General features: G+C 32.6%; 1 protein-coding gene across 3 annotated transcripts in view; it reads right to left on the bottom strand.

Moving 5' to 3' along the window:
* LOC139485732 (sodium- and chloride-dependent glycine transporter 2-like) overlaps window positions 1–18901 on the bottom strand; it is a 60128-nt gene that overhangs the window by 27931 nt on the left and 13296 nt on the right. Inside the window, exon 2 of one of the 3 annotated variants that reach the window (XM_071270379.1) lies at window positions 10110–10198. The exons of the other annotated variants lie outside the window; for them this stretch is intronic. Coding sequence (XP_071126480.1) covers window positions 10110–10148 — 39 coding nt within the window. The 5' untranslated portion in view covers window positions 10149–10198. The remainder of the gene's footprint in view (window positions 1–10109; window positions 10199–18901) is intronic. 3 annotated transcript variants of the gene reach the window in all.

The raw sequence follows: 18901 nt of genomic DNA, 5'->3' as shown, positions 1-18901 counted from the left end.
TTACTTTTCTACATTGGTTAGAGGTATAGGAGGAGGGTTGAGATCTCACAAACATGTTTAACCCCGCCGCATTTTTGCGCCTGTCCAAAGTCAGGAGCCTCTGGCCTTTGTTAGTCTTGTATTATTTTAGTTTTAGTTTCTTGTGTACAATATGTAAATTAGTATGGCGTTCATTATCACTGGACTAGTATATATTTGTTTAGGGGCCAGCTGAGGGACGCCTCCGGGTGCGGGAATTTCTCGCTACATTGAAGACCTGTTGATGACCCTCTGCTGTTGTTTTTTATTTGGTCGGGTTGTTGTCTCTTTGACACATTCCCCATTTCCATTCTCAATTTATTAGTTGAACGTGGCTTGGTACTTATACGTCCCTCAAAAAATTAAGCAATTTAAATTGTTATATAAGGATGAGTAAGGTAAAGAAATCAAAACCGAGACTGTTATAATTAGTAATATGACTTAGATGTGAAGCATTGCATGGTGTCGAACTAAAGTGCCAAAGTTGTTAATTTTCTTATCCAAAATCTTTCCCGAGTAAGTCTATCCTCCCTAGACCAAGCAGAGTTGTGGTCAATGATTGTAATGGTCAGACGATTCAGATCTGCCTTAGTGTGGCCAGGAGATCTCAAATGTCAAAATACATAAAATAAATAATCCAGGTAGACCAATTGTTTCCGCCAATGACCACCCTACAGACACAACACATTATCTTAAAAAAATGGAATCTGTGAACTCTCTCCCACCTGAAACGATCCTTGTCTCGCTTGATGTTACCTCCCTCTATACTAACATCCCCCGTGACGATGGTATTGAACCCTGTAGGGAAGTCTGGAACTCTCTTTACACCTTACATTCACCAACTGAATGTCTCATCCAGCTTTTAACTTTCACTAGTAGCACGATTTCAGTCTGAAACGGTCATTTTGGTCTGATCATATCTTGATTGACTGGATTTACCGCTAGAGAAATTCGTCTAGATTTTTAAGATCGTTAAGTCGCCGTTCCGATCGATAGCCTCATCAGGTAAATCAGTCTGTCAAGGCATGTCAAGACAAACAAGACTGAATCGTCTAGCGGGCTGTTTAGACCCGTTAAGACCGTGTCAGACCAAAACAGACCATGGATACAAAATTACGTTCAGAATTTTCAGGCCCTGTTTAGATCCGTTCAGTATACCGGTTTGATACCACGAGTTACATCCCTTCTGCTTGATAATGCATTTTTATATTTTAATATATGTATTTAATATACGAATTTGAAGTATATTTTGAATAATAACAAAAAAATTAAAGATTAAATCTTCTGTTGATTCTTTATTTCTGTTCTTGTTTTGTTGAGGAACTAATAAATTATTCGTCTATATATGTTGTTTATTTTTTAATAAATGTTAGTTAATATAAATATATATTGATAACTAAATGCAAGGACGTATGTTAATTGTATACACACCAAAATGTATGCCATAAATTTTAACTTAAAATGTTGGGAACACCGGGTGAAAATGTTTTTCGTATTTGAAGATTAGTAACGAAAAATCCTAAACGTAACCTAACAATGTTAAGGAGATGTGGTATGATTGCCATTGAGACAATCCACAGAAATGCAGCGGAGGCAAATTAACACATGCATATTTTTGGTTTCTGTATGACAGGTTCTTTAATTCGTTTTCTGTTGATATATGTCCTAGTTTACCGTTGAAGCTGTTGCTGTTTTGTTTCGTGCGAGTTACTCTATTAAACTTGTAAAAAAATATTCCCGACATCCGGAAACTAAAAAAAAAAAGATTTCCCGGATCCCAATAGCTATTCATGATACTGCATTCAGTCTCTGTCGGGACGGTGTTAAAACTATAAAGTATTATCGTATAATAATGTTCTTTCAAACTATGAATCCTTATTATATTTATTTTCTAATCCATATTATATGTATATAGTACTTAGTATATATATATATATATATAGTACTAAGTATATAAATGGCGTTAATTTAAAAAAAAAATGCGTTTTAGTTATAATGATCGAGTTCAATGCATGTGCTAGTAATCAATCGGGTCAACAAGTAATAAAATCAATGATCCATAACGTAAGAAAGTACATGCCTATTATATTTTACAACTACACTCATCATGATCATGATTCTTAGTAAAAAGGTGCCGTAGGGCTAAACGTTAATAAAAAAATAATGAATTTGTGTATAAACGTATTAGTGATGTCTTACCGTCAGTTTCATACATGCTTGTGTTTTATATTCAGCAAAATAACGAATTTGAATCTATAATACGTTTAAGGTTCTTACAATATCATATATGTCTAAACACTATACCAAAAGACCATGCAAAATATTTGAGCTCCGCATGGCAAACCATTAAAAAACATGAACTGTTAGGAAGTGTGTTTAATATTAAAAAAAAACTCGCTTCTCTACTTATATAGTTTAGAGAGTATTCCTTTAAATTGTGTCAGTTATATAAAGTGGCGTGTATTTGTATTCTATTTAATTGGCTAACTTGTATCATTATACGATACATTTTGTATTTCACAACTATATATACTATAAGTTGTAGTGTGATTGATTGTTGGTTGTTTAAAGTCAAGTGGCAAATATTTCATGAATTTTCAGGACCAGCTGTAATTTTATGACATATATTGAACTCACCAGTGTAGTTTTCACGTGTTATAATAGTTAAAAGAATACTCAATTTTTAAAAATCGAAAGATAAAGGAGGCAAGGCGCATGTATCACCCGCACTTATCAATTCTTTTCTCTGTTTTGTCTTAAAAAAAAATGTTGTTTTTTTCCTATTTGTTTTGTATTCTTATATAATTTACGATAACTGTGGTGTTTTACGTGCTGTCAGACGAAAGATAAATATGTGCCCCCTTAATGTCTTTTTTTATGGATTGTTTGCTTTCGCATTGACGTTTTAACACACAACATTAATTTCGTACGGTGATCTATGTAGAAATTCAAACGTACTAAAGATTGAAAAAGCTTTGAATTAAAATGGTCATTAAATAGCCACACAAATAAAAAAATAAGTGTAAGTGTTGGAATGACATATACAATACATCACCTGTGCTGCATTGTCGGAGAATTTAATTTTGAATTACCTTGGTAACTAGACAAAATTGAAAAGAGACAGCCCAATCTTTTTTTCCTTTTTGTTACGAGTACAAAATAGACTGATCTTATTTATTTCGTAAAGCATTTCCTTTAAATTATAAAATCGCGCGTGATTATCTAAAAAAAAATACTCACAGTGCAGTGTACTGCTTTCGAGACAAATTATATCAAATTATAGAGCAGTCTAACGGCTCCAACTCAAAATTTGAACCATTCGATATTGGGGGTTGGGTCTACCATTTCATTTGAAAGCTCCAATCGTACAAGTGTTTCACCCTTTTTATTGTGATGATTGGGAATTTGCATTAAGCCGTTGGTCACGTGCAGAGTGGCACACGTTGATTAAAAAGTCATTTAACTTCACATAAATATGAATTATATACTAATATTCTCTTATATCCATGTTCTTTGGGACCTTAAAACGTTGTTTTAGTGTCCTTCGGGCAAAAACTTTCTTCTTAGTGCACTAAGAAATCCTTTGCGGTATATATATACACAACGGACTCGTTGACTCTGAGCGTTGACTCGTACTTTACCTTAGATTTCGTTCTTTACCTTTTTCATCACCTTAATTTTCAAACATGTATAATACTACTTTTTATTTGATGCATGACATATAAATGAAGAAATTTGAAAGATTAAAGCCTGCATTATACACTAACAATTAAGTACCGAAGTCTGTATTTATGTCATCGAATCATTTGTCCTCAACATTTGTCACACATACACAAAATATTCACACTGACACTGTCGTTTGCTAAATATGGACTATGATATATAGAAGCGAAGTAATCGTAAAGATAGATATAAGAAGATATGGTATGAGTGCCAATGAGTCAAAGATATTATTTAATTGGCTGATTGCAATAAAATAGTTCCATGTTTTTAAAATCAAAGGTTTTGGATGTCTTCGATTTCACCGTTCCTTGTGTAAAACAGTCCCTAACTATACCGAACGTGGATTTATTATACAAGCTAACCACTATCACACAGTTTTTACAAGCATGGCCCGTGTTATTACTTATAATGTCATACAGACAGTTTTGTATTATCTACAATTATGTATCATGTATTCGTTAAACCTTTTTATCTATTTATAAGTTGTTCAAAATAAATCAACCTCACAACACACGTGTCAATAAATATATAAAAGGTGAATCTGGTAACAGTTAATCTAACTATTTATATATATGTTTCTGCATGGGTGATTTATATAGCTATATATATATATATATATATAATAAAAACTATAACACAAATTCCCATACGTTTCGGCCATTACGGCCTTCTTCATTGGAATAAATTACAACATTGAAACAACAATTACATCACTTGGATACTCCAACAGATTGCAATTGCGTATATTCCATGCTGTTTACTGTTTATATATAAAGTCTCTGAATGATTGTATAATAAAAACTATAACACAAATTCCCATACGTTTCGGCCATTACGGCCTTCTTCATTGGAATAAATTACAACATTGAAACAACAATATATACAGATTTAATGGTTATTCAAAATGCATTCATGTACTACTACACGTCATAAACGAATTTGGTAATTGTCATTGTTTGTCGGGAATACACGTACTTGTCATAATTATCCCTATATTCTGATATTTGACTGTTTTTCACGTTTTCCCGAACGCTAATCATAACCTATTTCAAACGGCATAGAGAGATTACTAGAATAGTTTGATAGGTTTTAAGCTATCAATTTCGTACCAAACTGTATTTGACACAAAATCAGTTATGGTACTCATTCTTCACACCAAAAAAATAGAAGTAGAGAACGAAGTCGCCCTATGCACAAATGACACTCATTTTCATAGAAGATTTTTTACATGCTTGATCGTGATCAAGTTTATTTTATCTTGAATTTAATCAAAATACACAAATAAAGTGTTTATGTCGTAGGGTTACGTATTTTCTTACGTATTTGACAAATATATTTGAAATTTGTACTTGAAAATCGTCGTTTTGAGCGTCGTAAGAATATATATGCAGCAACGGATGCAGACATTATTTTTCGCTGCATTGAAGACCTGTTGGTGACCTTCTGCGGTTTTCTTCTCTATGGTCGGGTTGTTATCTCTTTGACACATTCCCCATTTTTATTTTCAATTTTATTATAATGTATTTTGTGTGTATGAACAATATTCTTTAAAAATTGTTATATATATTTCAATGATTTCTAACAAAATATTAACAAAACGTTTGCCTTGTATTTTTATAATCAAATACTTTAATTGCCATACAAATAAAAAAAAAACTGATGTCTAACAAACATAACATGTATACAAAAATATACAGTACAATATCAAAATACAAAATGTAGCAGTTCAAATTAATGTTGTGGGTCTCCCGTCCTCAGTTCTAATGACTCTTATTAAGGAAACTGTATTTTTAATTTGACTGTGAGATGTGGGGTTTAGTAATATTTTAAGTTTAAGCATGTCATCTTTAGCAGTGTTTTTTTTTCACTCTGAATTGATTTCTGTTAGTCAACCGCGTTTTGTTTAGATAATATTTTTCACTTTTTTGGTCTTTTGGAAATGTTGTTGGTGCTGTTTTTAGACCCTTCTACAACGAAATTTGTTTTACATGCACACGTATAAAATTGCGGTTTTTATCCAACGCAATCAAAGGTTTGAACGTAGTTTTCAATTTAGACTCGTTTATATTTTTTTTTGGGCTTGTATGATATTTTTCCTCCGGTTTATATGATCCGTTCATCCTACATTGACTCTTAAAATCCAAGAGTCTATCTAAAAATGAGGGTACTTTTTCTTAAAATGAAAGTACTTTTTATATGGCCTTCCAAATACCGTTTTGATCCCTAACTTCACTGAAGAGACATTTATTGTCGAAATCTGGATCTGGTGTACTAAAAAAATATTGACATCGTATGTTTGTGGCATAACATCTTGGCCACAGGATAATTTTTTTTTTGTTTAGTATTAAATTTATATTAAGATCCATTTTGTTACATCTTGTGATCAATTTTATTTGGCAATCGCCAATGGCAGTCAGCAGGGTTAAAGAACATCAGTGGTTCGACCTGTTAGTCAAACACGTTTCGTTTAAATATACTTTTTCACTTTTTTGGTCTTTTGAAAATGTTGTTTGTGCTGTTGTTAGACCCTTCTACAACGAAATTTGTTTTGTATGCACACGTATAAAAATTGCGGTTTTTTATTCAACGCAATCTTAGGTTTGAACGTAGTTTTCAATTTAGACTCGTATATTTATATTTTTTAAGCCCATTATATTGTCATATTCCTCCCTTTCTTAAGAAATATAATTTTATATTTGTAAGCCTCAAATCTATGTCCGGCCTCAAATCTATGTCTTTTTTAATATTGCGTCATATACGTTCCAAATCTATGTCCTTTATTGTCTCACATCTATGTCCTTTGTTTACTCAAATCTATGGCCATTTTTGGCTCAAATCTATGTCCTTTAATTGACGTAAAACATAACAAAACGTCATCAAGTAAACAATGAAAAGTTAACAATTACAGGTGTAAGTACGGCCTTCAACACGGAGCATTAACTAACACCGAACAAACATTGTACAAGTGGTTTATATGACAAAAGCAAGGTTAACATTTTATCTATTAATACACATGGTTTAAAATTGCTTTATGTTTTGTCTTTAAAACTGGAGGAAAATCTGTTATTTATAGTGGACTGATGGAATATTTTCAAAAACGTCAACTAGAGATTTATCCTAGTGAAATGTTTTCTGACAATTATCAGGATATCTTTACTCCTACTATTGTGAAATATTTACAATTCAAAACAAATCAAGCCGCGAACAAAGGGACTGCAGTGTTTACATTTGGTTTCTGGAGAGAAGGAATATGCCAAAACATAAAGAATGATTCTTCTCGGGGAATTATTTTCGTTATCAAAGACATTATTACATTTACATTTGAACTAAATAGATATCAGCTAAGACCAAGCAATTGAAATATGTTCTTTTGTGATTCACAAATATTTCAATTAAAAATATAAAGAACGTTTTATTTTTAGCAATTTAGAATGATTTTGGATACTAGTATTCAAATAAAAACATAGATAAAGTGGTATAAATGTCAATGAAACAGTGATATCAACAAATTCAAAGACAAAACGAAGTAAGTTAAAGTTGCAAACAAATATTCATTCTTTACTGTCTTTTTTAGTAAAATAAATATGGTTTTGTGGTTTCATTCTTAAAGACGACATACAATAATAACACACGCATGTACAGATTTTAACCATACACATGAAAAAAACCTTAATAAAACAAAAAGCATATTATAAGACCGTACTTTAAACAATATTATAAATACCAGCTAAATAATTTCGCCGGATTTTCTTAAACGTTTACTATACTTCGGCTCTTGTATATACATGGTGAACAAATACCAACTTCATATTGAATTATTGGAAATTACTTAATAAAATAAAAAAACCATAAGGCCGAACTTATTAGACGGGCATACATTTGCGCATGGAGAAACAAATTGGAAAAAAATTGAAACATTACACATTTTGAGACCTTATCTTTTTGTAACGGACACAGATTTGCGATTGACGTTGCGATTGAAAATCGGACACAGCTAGATAGGAGGCAGAATCGTTTTTTACGGACATAGATTAGCGATTGACGTCACGATGGGGCATATATTTGAAAAACGGACACAGATTTGAGGTCGTACACAGATCTGAGGTTTACTTATTTTAGTTAAAATCGGTGACAATATGAATGCTTGCTTCCCTAAAAACAACCAAAAAAAAATATTCATGAAAAAAATCATACAAAAGTTCAACAACATCTAAATGTTCAGCAATGTATAGTTCATACATTTTTTGTGTGAATAACTATGTTGTAAAAGTTATCATAACACTGCTCGTAACATCGAATATCGGAACTTCTTATTTCTAGAAAAAGGCGCAACAATCAACTGCGGACCGTCTTCATAACCCCGACTCCAGTGAACTGCTGCTCTGATCGTCGTTGTCAACTCCAACAATCCATTTGTTTATCTGTAACGCAAATTCCCGTCATTCAGAAATACTGCAATTACTCCGACAGTCAATGATATACTCCGACTTCTGTAATCCACCATCCGTCGTTGATAACTCCGACCTGCATGTGAACCACCATCCGTCGTTGATAACTCAGACCTGCATGTGATCCACCATCCGTCGTTGATCACTCCGACCTGTATGTGATCCTCCATCCGTCGTTGATACTCCGACCTGCATGTGATCCACCATCCCAACTCCGACCTGCATGTGTTCTACCAGCCGTCGTTGATAACTCCGACCTGTATGATCCACCATTAGTCGTTGATAACTCCGACTTGCATGTAATCTACCAGCCGTCGTTGATATTACTCCTAACTGACCTATCTTACCTACTCTGTTGATTCAGAGTCCCTGACTAGGTTGATCAGTTATCACCTGCTGAGACAAAACAGGCAAACCTACCTGTGATGTTGTAGAACGATTTCCTCTACCAATATAAAGTTATGTGATCGTATAGTTTTATGTACATCTAAACATCTGCGTCGTGTCCAGTGATCAAAGCCAATATCCAGTGTTCTCGTTCAATCATCATTCTTGTTGTTAATTTACTTAATTGATACTACTCATTAGTTGACAAATTGAGTACTGGGTAATGGTTCTTAGTGGTTGATTCAAATGATGGTGGAGAAGCTATTTTAACATCTCTGGAGGCAGTACCATCGCTCGCAACATTAGTTTACACCACTTGATCACCACCAAGATTTTAGATAATTGAAGAATAATATAGCCTTCTTAGTGGGTTTATATGAACATTTAGATTGTTTTAACATGTTTTATAGGCCATTTATATGATTGACAGTCCGTATTTCCCTATCCGTACCGTCCATAGGTCAATAAATTATTGTAGTGTTTATCAACAAAGATTTTTCGCTCGATCTTTTCAATTCAATTTTATGGAAAAACGAGCAGAAATGCATATGGACCACTTGATAGATATAAACCTATTGATTCAGGAAAGGTATCACTGTAATTGATTGAAATTTTCCTCAAATTTTTGAGACTTTTGTGACATGTTCACCCCCCTTTTTTGCTATATTTTGTATCGAAGAAATGCAGATTGTTGCCATGGTTACACCCAAAAGAGATTATATTTCACCCTTATGACTATTAGAAATCAAATCTATGGAAGAATCTCTTTCTATAAGTATATACCTGCATAACACACATCTTCTTTGACAGGAGCGGAAAGAGGGTGTTAAAATTATGTGTGTCAATTTTAAGTTTTTTCCTAACTGTGTACTTCTACCTGAGTCTTTCTCAGGATTGGCGTCCAGAAGTTCACTATCACTACCGTCACTATCCTCGGGAGGTACAACATAATTTGTTTTCCTTAATTGTCTACCTTCTAGATTGGTTGGAATAACCCATTCATCAATTTTAGCTTTTTTAAGGTGTTCTAAATGGACTTTCTTAGCGACAGACCCATCTAATTGGTTTTTAAGGACAAATGTTACCGGAGAAGTTTTCTCAATTATTCTGTAATAAGGTTTCCACTTAGTTTCCACGAGCATCACTGAAGAGACATGTATTGTCGAAATGCGCATCTGGTGCAAGAAAATTAGTACCGTCAATTTTATTAGTATCTAATTTACTTTTTCTTAAATGATTTTTGTAACATACGGGATCCCCAATTTCTAAATTAATTTCTTGTCTATTTTTATCTGCGTTTTGTTTTTGTTTTTCTTAAGACTTTTTCAAATTTCTGTGAACTAAAATGAAAGATTTGTGTTGATGTTCTAACAAAATCTTGTGCGGATCTTCACCTACATATTTCCTTCTCGGTTTCAACAGGTTATCAATTGAGAGAACATGGTCTCTATTATGTAAAAGAAAAAATGGAGAAAATTTTGTTGATTCATTTTTTTGAAAACTAATAGCTGCTATTGTTTGATTTAAGCATACCTCCCAAGTAGAAGCGTCGTTTTGCAATTTCTTTGCCATGACGTCATGAAGCGTCCTGTGAAATCTTTCTACCTTGAATTCGCGTTTCCCTGTGGATGATAAAAAGAAGTTGTGATGTGACTTATATTTAATTCTTTTAAACTTTCTTCAAATATTTTAGAGGTGAATTCACCGACACTGACACTATAAGTTAAGGCACAGAAAAATTTGAGATTATTTCTTCAATTAATAAATGAACAACATTTTCCGAAGTTTATTTGGAACTGGAAAAGCCAAAAGCCACCCGCTGTTATGGCAAACTGAGCTAACAATATACTTTTTTCCTGACAATGATGTAGTATAAGGTCCAGATAAATCTACCCCTATCTTAGCAAAAGGAAATGGTGGTATATCAGATATTTGTTATAAAGGTTTTGTTTTACCTGCACTTTGAGATTGACAGATAACACAGACATTAATATAGGAGTTAAGTTCTTTATATAACTTTGGCCAAAAAATAGTTTTGCCTTATTGAATCGTGTCATTTGTTGATTCCTAAATGACTTAGGTTGTCATGATAACTTTTGATGATCTCACTTCGTTTCGTAATTGTAATGGAATGTAAAGCCTTAACTTTAAATCATCAACAGGGTGTGAAATGTAATAAAGTATATCATTGAAAACAATATGTTTATTGTCAACACTTCTTGAAGCATTACCTGTGTTTATTTGATTAATAATTTCCGAAAGTTCTATGTCTATAGATTGTTCAATGTTCATGGCATATCCAGGAATTGTCCATTCCTCAACGCTAAGTTTGTCATCTTCTTTATAGTCACAACTTGCAAAATCTTTTGAATTGAACTCATTTGAATTTAAAGTATTGATTTAAAAAACCTTGTCACTTATATCTACTTCAATTGTTTCACTTTGATTTTGATTGCCTTCTTTACCCAATAGTATTATCAGTACCCGCTAGCCACTCAATCTTGCAATTGTAACTTGCAATACCTAAAACCCAAAGCTGTAATTTTTTGTTACATTGTGGCGAAAGCAATAAGTACTTTAAAGGCTTGTTGTGGTCAGTTCTGATAATAAATTCAGCTCCATGAAGATAATGATCTAGTTTCTGTAATGCATAATGAATGCTAAATGCTCCTTTTTCAATAGTAGACCACCTAGACTGTGTATCTGACAATTTATGAGATAAAAAGTAAATAGGTTTTTCTTTTCTTAAACATGATAAATGAGTTTCTTCTTCCTCGCAAGGTTTCGTAAGACATGCACCTATGGTATTATTAGACGCGTCAGTATATTAAACTTAAGGTTTCTTCAGGTCTGGGTATGCTAATAAAGGAGTCACAGCTAAACTATATTTAAAAAACATTCCTCATCCCATTGAAATTTAGCATATGCTTTTGGTTAATAAAGCAACTAAACGTATAGAAATCTTTGAAAAATTAGGAATAAATCGTCTATAGTATGAACACGCTCCTATAAAACTTCTTACTTCCTTAACAGTAACAGGGTTTGGTAATGTTTTTATTGCTTCAACTTTGGCATCGTCCGGTTTTACACCGTCGATATTGATTTTAAAACCTAAATAATTATTTTCTTCCTTCAAATATTGACATTGCTGAGTTTACTGCTTGAGCCAAAGTTTGTGGATTTTCACGCATTATTTTAATTCTCAAATAATCCTGATACAACCCGTTAATAAAAAGTTAACTAATTGAAATTGAATTATTGGTTGATTGAAGTTGAATTATTGGTTGATTGATATCTTGCCCTCTAAAAGCATGTGTTGCTAATGTTAAAATTCGTTCTTCAAATATTGGAACATTTTCACCAATTTTTTTATTAACCTTATTCAAAAGTTCAAATACATATGATGCATCAGGAATATGCCCATAACGAAAATTCAATTGAGGTTTTAGATTATCCCAATTATTATTCCCCTGATCAGTTTCTCTAAACCACCTAGCAATGAAGTCACTTACTGGCCTTACAGATATGTTTGATAACATATCATTTTACAATCATTCGGATTTAAATGTGTAATCATTGCATATTTTTCTATAGATAGAATCCATTGAGAATAGTTTTCTGAGTTTGAACCGTTAAAGCCTTCAAATATCGAATTGACACCGTTTGCAGTTAATTTATGAGTAAGACTTTGAACTTGCTAAATTTTGAAAAACTAATCGTAATTATTAGATTCTTGTTCAGCCATTTTGTAGAATATAATAATTAAGATTATCAAAAAATATATCACACGTACCTTAGTATTTTTCAGAATTAGTCCTGGTAACGGCACCAAAAAGATCTTATAACAAGATAAAAGTTTTTTATAGGTTTATTAACGCTGCATAGGCCGATGTGTCCCATACAATAAAATACACAAGTATATATACACAATATAAACAGTATCAAGGTTTCTATTAATTTGACCATTATAGTCTAAAATCAAAAGATACAGGGACGAATATCTATTAAGCTGACGTTGTTATTGACCAACCTGAAAAAAGATGTTTAAAGAATACATGTATGTCCAGTTTTACCAAATTGTTATTGCTACATGTCACAACCTGGTCTGCATGAAAATATGTTATATGCAACGAAGCGGTCAATTGAACAACCTTTTACAAGGTCATGATTTTCTCAATAGATATTCCCCTGTATTTATAAAGAAAGAAAGTGCGAGGTCTTTATAGCCAGTCAAGTTCGTTAAAAAGAAACATACGTAAATGGATTAACATTATTGAAGAGCAAGATTAAAATTTATAAAAAGTTAAATGAAAAGAATAAGTTTGAATTAAAGAATGAACCATTACATTCTTTATGATTAAAAAGCAAGTTAGAAAACCGGACCACCAAGAGAGAAGGGTAAACGATGAGTTAGGTACACAGAAAATCTTTACACGAATCTATGCATTCACAGTTTCTCATCGTTTATTCATTTGTTTTTTTGTTCTTCGGTGCTTTGTTCTAAACTGATATGTACATGACTCTTTTGACATATTGATGCAAACAATAAAAAAATCCATAGCCAATTGTTTATTCGTGCTTTTCGCATACAAATCGTTTAAGGACGTGATTTTTTACTGGTATAAAGACTGAACAATAGAACAGACGATATTTCATCTCCGTTATTGGTAATCGCCATGTATAAAGACAATAGGGAATCATTGAAATATGGTCTAAACTTGAACATATAATTTCATATTTTTTTATATATTTTATCATCTAAGAGTCTTCATTGACCATTCAGCATGCATTTTGCTCACTGTGTATGACCGTAGAGAGACCTACATATATATATATAGTTTTATTTGCTAATATGCATGAAGTTTTGGTCAGGTGTGAATGGATATTTCAATAGCAATCATACCACATCTCTTTGTTCATCTCATGAGATATACGAATCGGTTTTTTTTAAAGTGTTAACTCACAAAGATTGACTACACGAAGATATTTATTTCATAATCAGACGTCCAAAAGTTTGGAAGAGAAGCGACAAATTCCAAATGAATTTGTTTGCTATGTTAATCCAGGAAACGGAAATGTCGACCTTCAGCATTCCGTGCTAATACTACTTCGGCAATCTTCGGTAAAATCCGCTGGTACCGAATCGGCCGAGTTGAGACAAATGGCTACTACTAGACAGACAACAATTGAAAGGCAGATACGATATTAAACGAACCGTTCAACTTCTACTTCAAACAAAAGTTACCCATATAAAGATGCTTTAATATATATTTTTGAAGACTCTAAACTATAGATCAACTGCAAATTTAACCAGACTAATATATACGCATGGAAAAAAGTATTGCAACACCTTGATTTTTTAAAATTTGAAAAATGAGCCTCTTTTTTTGGATGAAATATAATAAAATATGTGTACAATATTATTGAAACATAGTTTATGATAACATTGGCATTGAAACGAACAAAAAATGTTTGAAAAAAAATAATTTATATAACCACAATTTTAATACCAAAATGGAGTGTTTTTTGTACCAAAAAATGGATTTTACAACTTTTACTGTAGTCGAACTTTACAATGTCAGACATTTCAAAATTAATCCTTAGATGACTGTTCGTTTCATGGTTGATCGTTATACGCCAAAGAATTAGTACTTTGTGCGCAGCCTCCATTCAAACGGATAACCGCATCTAAACGTCTTCTGAATCCTGCCATAAATCGACTAATTTGTTGCTAAGGTAGCAGCAACCATTTCTGATGTGGGCATTGTTTATTTCATGATGTGTTTGAACTGGGGTGTCCTTTCGCGCACTTTCCGCCCAATAGTGTCCCAAATATGCTCGATATGGTTGAAATCCGGGCTACGATCGTGCCATGGAAGATAACCGAATTCCATTTGAACATTGAATCTTCCTCCACGATGCTAATTTCCAACTTTGGCGAGCTCTGCACTACATTGGATACGGAAAACTGTGTGTCTGTTCGTTAGCAAAGGTCTCCGAAATGGTCTTATCGCACGAACACCAGTAGCCATGAGTCTATCTCGAACAGTTCTTGTTAAAAAGCTCCTGTATGGCCACCACTCTCTTTTTAGGATTGTCCTGTATGCAATGGGTTTCCTTCTGACCAACCTTCATTATGCTTGATTTTCCTTAGCATATGGTATAGGGGGTCTTCATTATCTTGAAATGTCTTTAACAGCGTTTATTGCCTGATTTATTCTCAAAACGACTTATAGTGAAATGGTGATGACCAACAATACGTGCAGTTTTTACATCGACATTCCTGCTTCCCTTGTGCTGATAATCTGCCATCTGGCTGCAGTCAAAAGTTGTCAAGGACCCATTATAAGGTGTCAATCACATAACTTTAAAAATTTGGTTATTTAAAGGGTTGAAAACAAAGAGGATAAAAACAACTGTTTTGCTGTTTACGGGTACAGTAGCTGCATGTGCAGATAAAAAGATATCGAGTCGATATTTATTGATTAAACTCAGGTGATACTTAAATAATGTTTAACTAGTTCTATTTTACCAAATTATATCCCAAAAAAATGAAAAGTGTTTTTTTAATTTCAATTTCAATTTGGTGTTGCAATACTTTTTTCCAACTGTATACTAGATGATTTATTTCTTAACCGTAACAATTCTCTTCTATGTAGCCATCATAAAAATGCAAAATATTATTTATTTATTCTGATTAAGCAAATCTAACTGAAACGGTAGCATTTATTTATATTTTAAAGTAAGAATCAAGCATTTAAACAAATATACTATCCGTTTATCAATTTTACAACATATTGTATTTTCCATTATAACATCCAGAGACTGATGTAGAGGGTGCCCAGGGTTCCCGGGCACCCCATTTTTAGGGAAAAAATGTTGGTTATAAAGGTAATCACTGAAGCATGACCAGAGCGGGCCCCCTTTTAAGCAGTCAGACCCCCCCCCCCCCCCCCCGCCACATCCCGACACTGATAACCACACAATCTCTGTATATAATTGATCGCCATCGGTATTTGAAAACCGCATGTCTAATCGGTACAATTTTAAAAGTAAATTGAATTGTTGAGGAATGGAAAATACTTGTTGTGTACATAAACATACATAAACATTGTAATTCTGAAATTTACACCAAACAGTGTCAGAATTTGTGATGCCGACAAATTGTTGTACCTCAACGTCCTCCTACCTTTGATACACTATAGCACTAATACAATTGCTTTTTATCATGTCCAGCGCTCTCAACCACTCGACCACATCCGCGATAAAATACAAACTTCAATAGTCAACACGATTTTAATCAAGTTTTTTTTTGTCATTTAGGAAGCTACCATTTGATTTTTATGGGGGGCTAGGATGAAATTTGAAAACAATAGGCAGGACAGGAGTTTTGAGTTAAAAAAAAAAAGGCAGGATGAGACACTTGCAAAAAAAAAAAAAGCCAGGACGACAATTTAGGTAAAAAAAAGTCAGGATAAACTAAAAAAAAAAAGGCAGGACCAAACAGAGTGAAAAAAAAAGGCAGGACAGAGATTACAGCTAAAAAAAAAAGGCAGGACCAAATTTTTCATCCTAGCCCCCCATAAAAATCAAATGGTAGCTCCCTTACCTGTGCACTTTATTGCGGGACCTCGTGTCATCATGCGTGATAAATTTTATTGTGAAATGAAGTTCATTCTTAAGGAATAACGCGAGATTGCAGTGTAGCCAATATATACAATATATGTACATTGTCAGAAAATATAAAATTTATTTGTATAACTTTAGAAGCAAGACGAGAAACGTCGCTCTGCCGAGCTTTTCTCCTGCTTCGTAGCGAGTAGAAATAAATGACACATTAAAAAAAAACATGAATATAAAATTAACACACGTGTTATTTACGGCCCGCTAGAGAGTTAACTATACAATATTAGGTAAACATCAGAAAATATAAACTTTTTTGTATGAGGCTGAGAAACTGGAGAAGGACGAGGTTCTACCGAGTCCGTCCCCAGTTTTGCGCCCAGTTCACAAATTATATTTTGACCTAATATTGTTTTTATAGTACAACTCAAATTTAAAACAATGATACATACTTTTTAAATCGTAACACAAATGTTAAACTTATTTTCATCCCTTAATGGATCTCTGATTGTGGGAAAAATGTTTCATGATGAAATTGACATTATACAAAATATAGCTATGTGACTATATTTAGGAAATAAGCACAGCTTGTAGCTACGAAAGCCGAGAAGGATCATTCAAAATTCAAAACTCAGAATTCAAAATTCAAAATTCAAAATTCAAAATTCAAAATTCGAAACTCAAAAATCCTACATTATTCGATCATGATTCCCGCGCTTACGAAAGCTAACAAATCGCTCTTTACACTTTAAAATACTACTGAAAGCTATTTTAGAAAGTTTGTTAAGAACACACACCCATTGAAACAAGGCAAAGGGTCCGTTACACCTTCAAAGGGATACATCCAACTTTACCATTTGCAACCCTTGGTAAAACAGCATCCTTGCCAGTAGCAACCCTCTATCAAGAAAATAGGAAAGGAAACTCAAGCCTGGAAAGTCGCTTCTCTGAAATGGAACGTTCACAATGGAAAAATTGAAATCATCGCTTTTTCGTAAAGTTTAAATATGTATGAAATATTTACCACTGGAGGTTAAACAAACAACAACAAATCTCTTATAATAACCTAGTTTTACAACGGAAGAATCTAGTTATTAAAATATGTATATACAAAAGACAGATTTTGTGTATCGTTTATCAAATTCTGATAATTTTATGTTGTTATATCAACAAAATTCGTTTTAAGTTTTTGACGATTTTTCTTTATGTTATTTGGGAGTTACGGTCTATGATTGACGAAAGATGATACTTTTGGCTTTTACTTATGTAATTCTATTTATTACGAAAGCGTATTACGGTCATCTTTTTTTATTTATTTTTTTCAAATTGTCGACTTTAATCTTGGAATTATCAACTTTAATCTTGCAATTTCCAACTCTAATCTTGGAATTATCAATTTTAATCTGGTTGGAGGGGTTAACTTCGATTTTTTTTTGGTAGGGGTGTGCTATGTTTGTCTAAAACAATGTACCCATTTTTATATAATATTAACTGATATATGGTACCTATAATTATATATTAAAATTATGACCCGGCATGACATTTCCAGGCTTATGGAGGTAGAACGTCATTGTTAGTAGAAAAATTACAAACATGATAAATATCGAGATTCAATAAAATACGTATGGCTTCTGTTTTGTGGACGTCGAACTATACGGTGCATTACGTTTGCGTGCATTACCATTACATTTGCGCGCAAAATCATTACGTTTGCGCACAGCTTTTGATTACAATTGCGCGCATTTTTTTGGCAGGTAAACCCAGGTAAAATACAGGTAATAATACTTATTTAATTATAACTTGTTCAATTATTAACATGTATAAGTTCTTAGCTATACGAGTTTATAATGATCACTTTATAATTTGTTTTAGAATTTAATATGAAAATATATAATTTGAATTAAGAATTATTTTCAAAATTGATAATTGATAGTCATATTTATTATGAAAATAAAAAAAAAATATAGTCACTTATAATTAATTTAATTTTTATTTATATTTTTACCTGAGTTTACCTGTAAAATGATTGCGCGCAAATGTAATCAAAAGCTGCGCGTAAACGTAAAATATTTTAATCCCCAAATGCGCGCAAACGTAGTGCGCCCGAACTATACATTATATACAAGTTTTGAAGAAGTTTTATTTTATCGTTTGAAGTGAAAAATATTTGAATCTACATTTTAAATTGATACACAAAAAAAAAATTCTCTGCTATATAGATTTTATTTCATAAATGGAGTCTGAAATATATCCATAACAAATACACCGTATCAAAGTCATATATCAAAACACTTAAATGTAATCATGAACTGTTGCGCGTCGCATACTATGTATAGAGACATGCATAATAAATCTAAAACAGATGACACGTTTGGCTTTTACTTATGTAATTCCATTTATTACGAAAGCGTCATTGTATCTATATTACGTAATACAGTTTTACACAGTTTGAACTGCTCTGTGCACATGTAATACATTGATCCGATATGCCATATCGGAATTATAAAATAGTTTATATAAGAAACCAAAAGTTACTTGAATATACTTGAAAAATATTTTTTTCTAAAACAATGACAAATACAAATAACGGATTATAGAAAAATAAGTACAAAGCTAAAAATAAACAATAGAACATAAGACTTATTTATCGAATTAAATATGCATGTACAGAATACAAGAATACCGTAAATAATATCAGATTA

The sequence above is a fragment of the Mytilus edulis genome, chromosome 8 (genome assembly GCF_963676685.1).
Source record: "Mytilus edulis chromosome 8, xbMytEdul2.2, whole genome shotgun sequence".
NCBI lineage: Eukaryota > Metazoa > Mollusca > Bivalvia > Mytilida > Mytilidae > Mytilus > Mytilus edulis.
The sequence above is the reverse complement of the archived record's forward strand: the minus strand, read 5'-3'. Positions and strand labels throughout refer to the sequence as shown.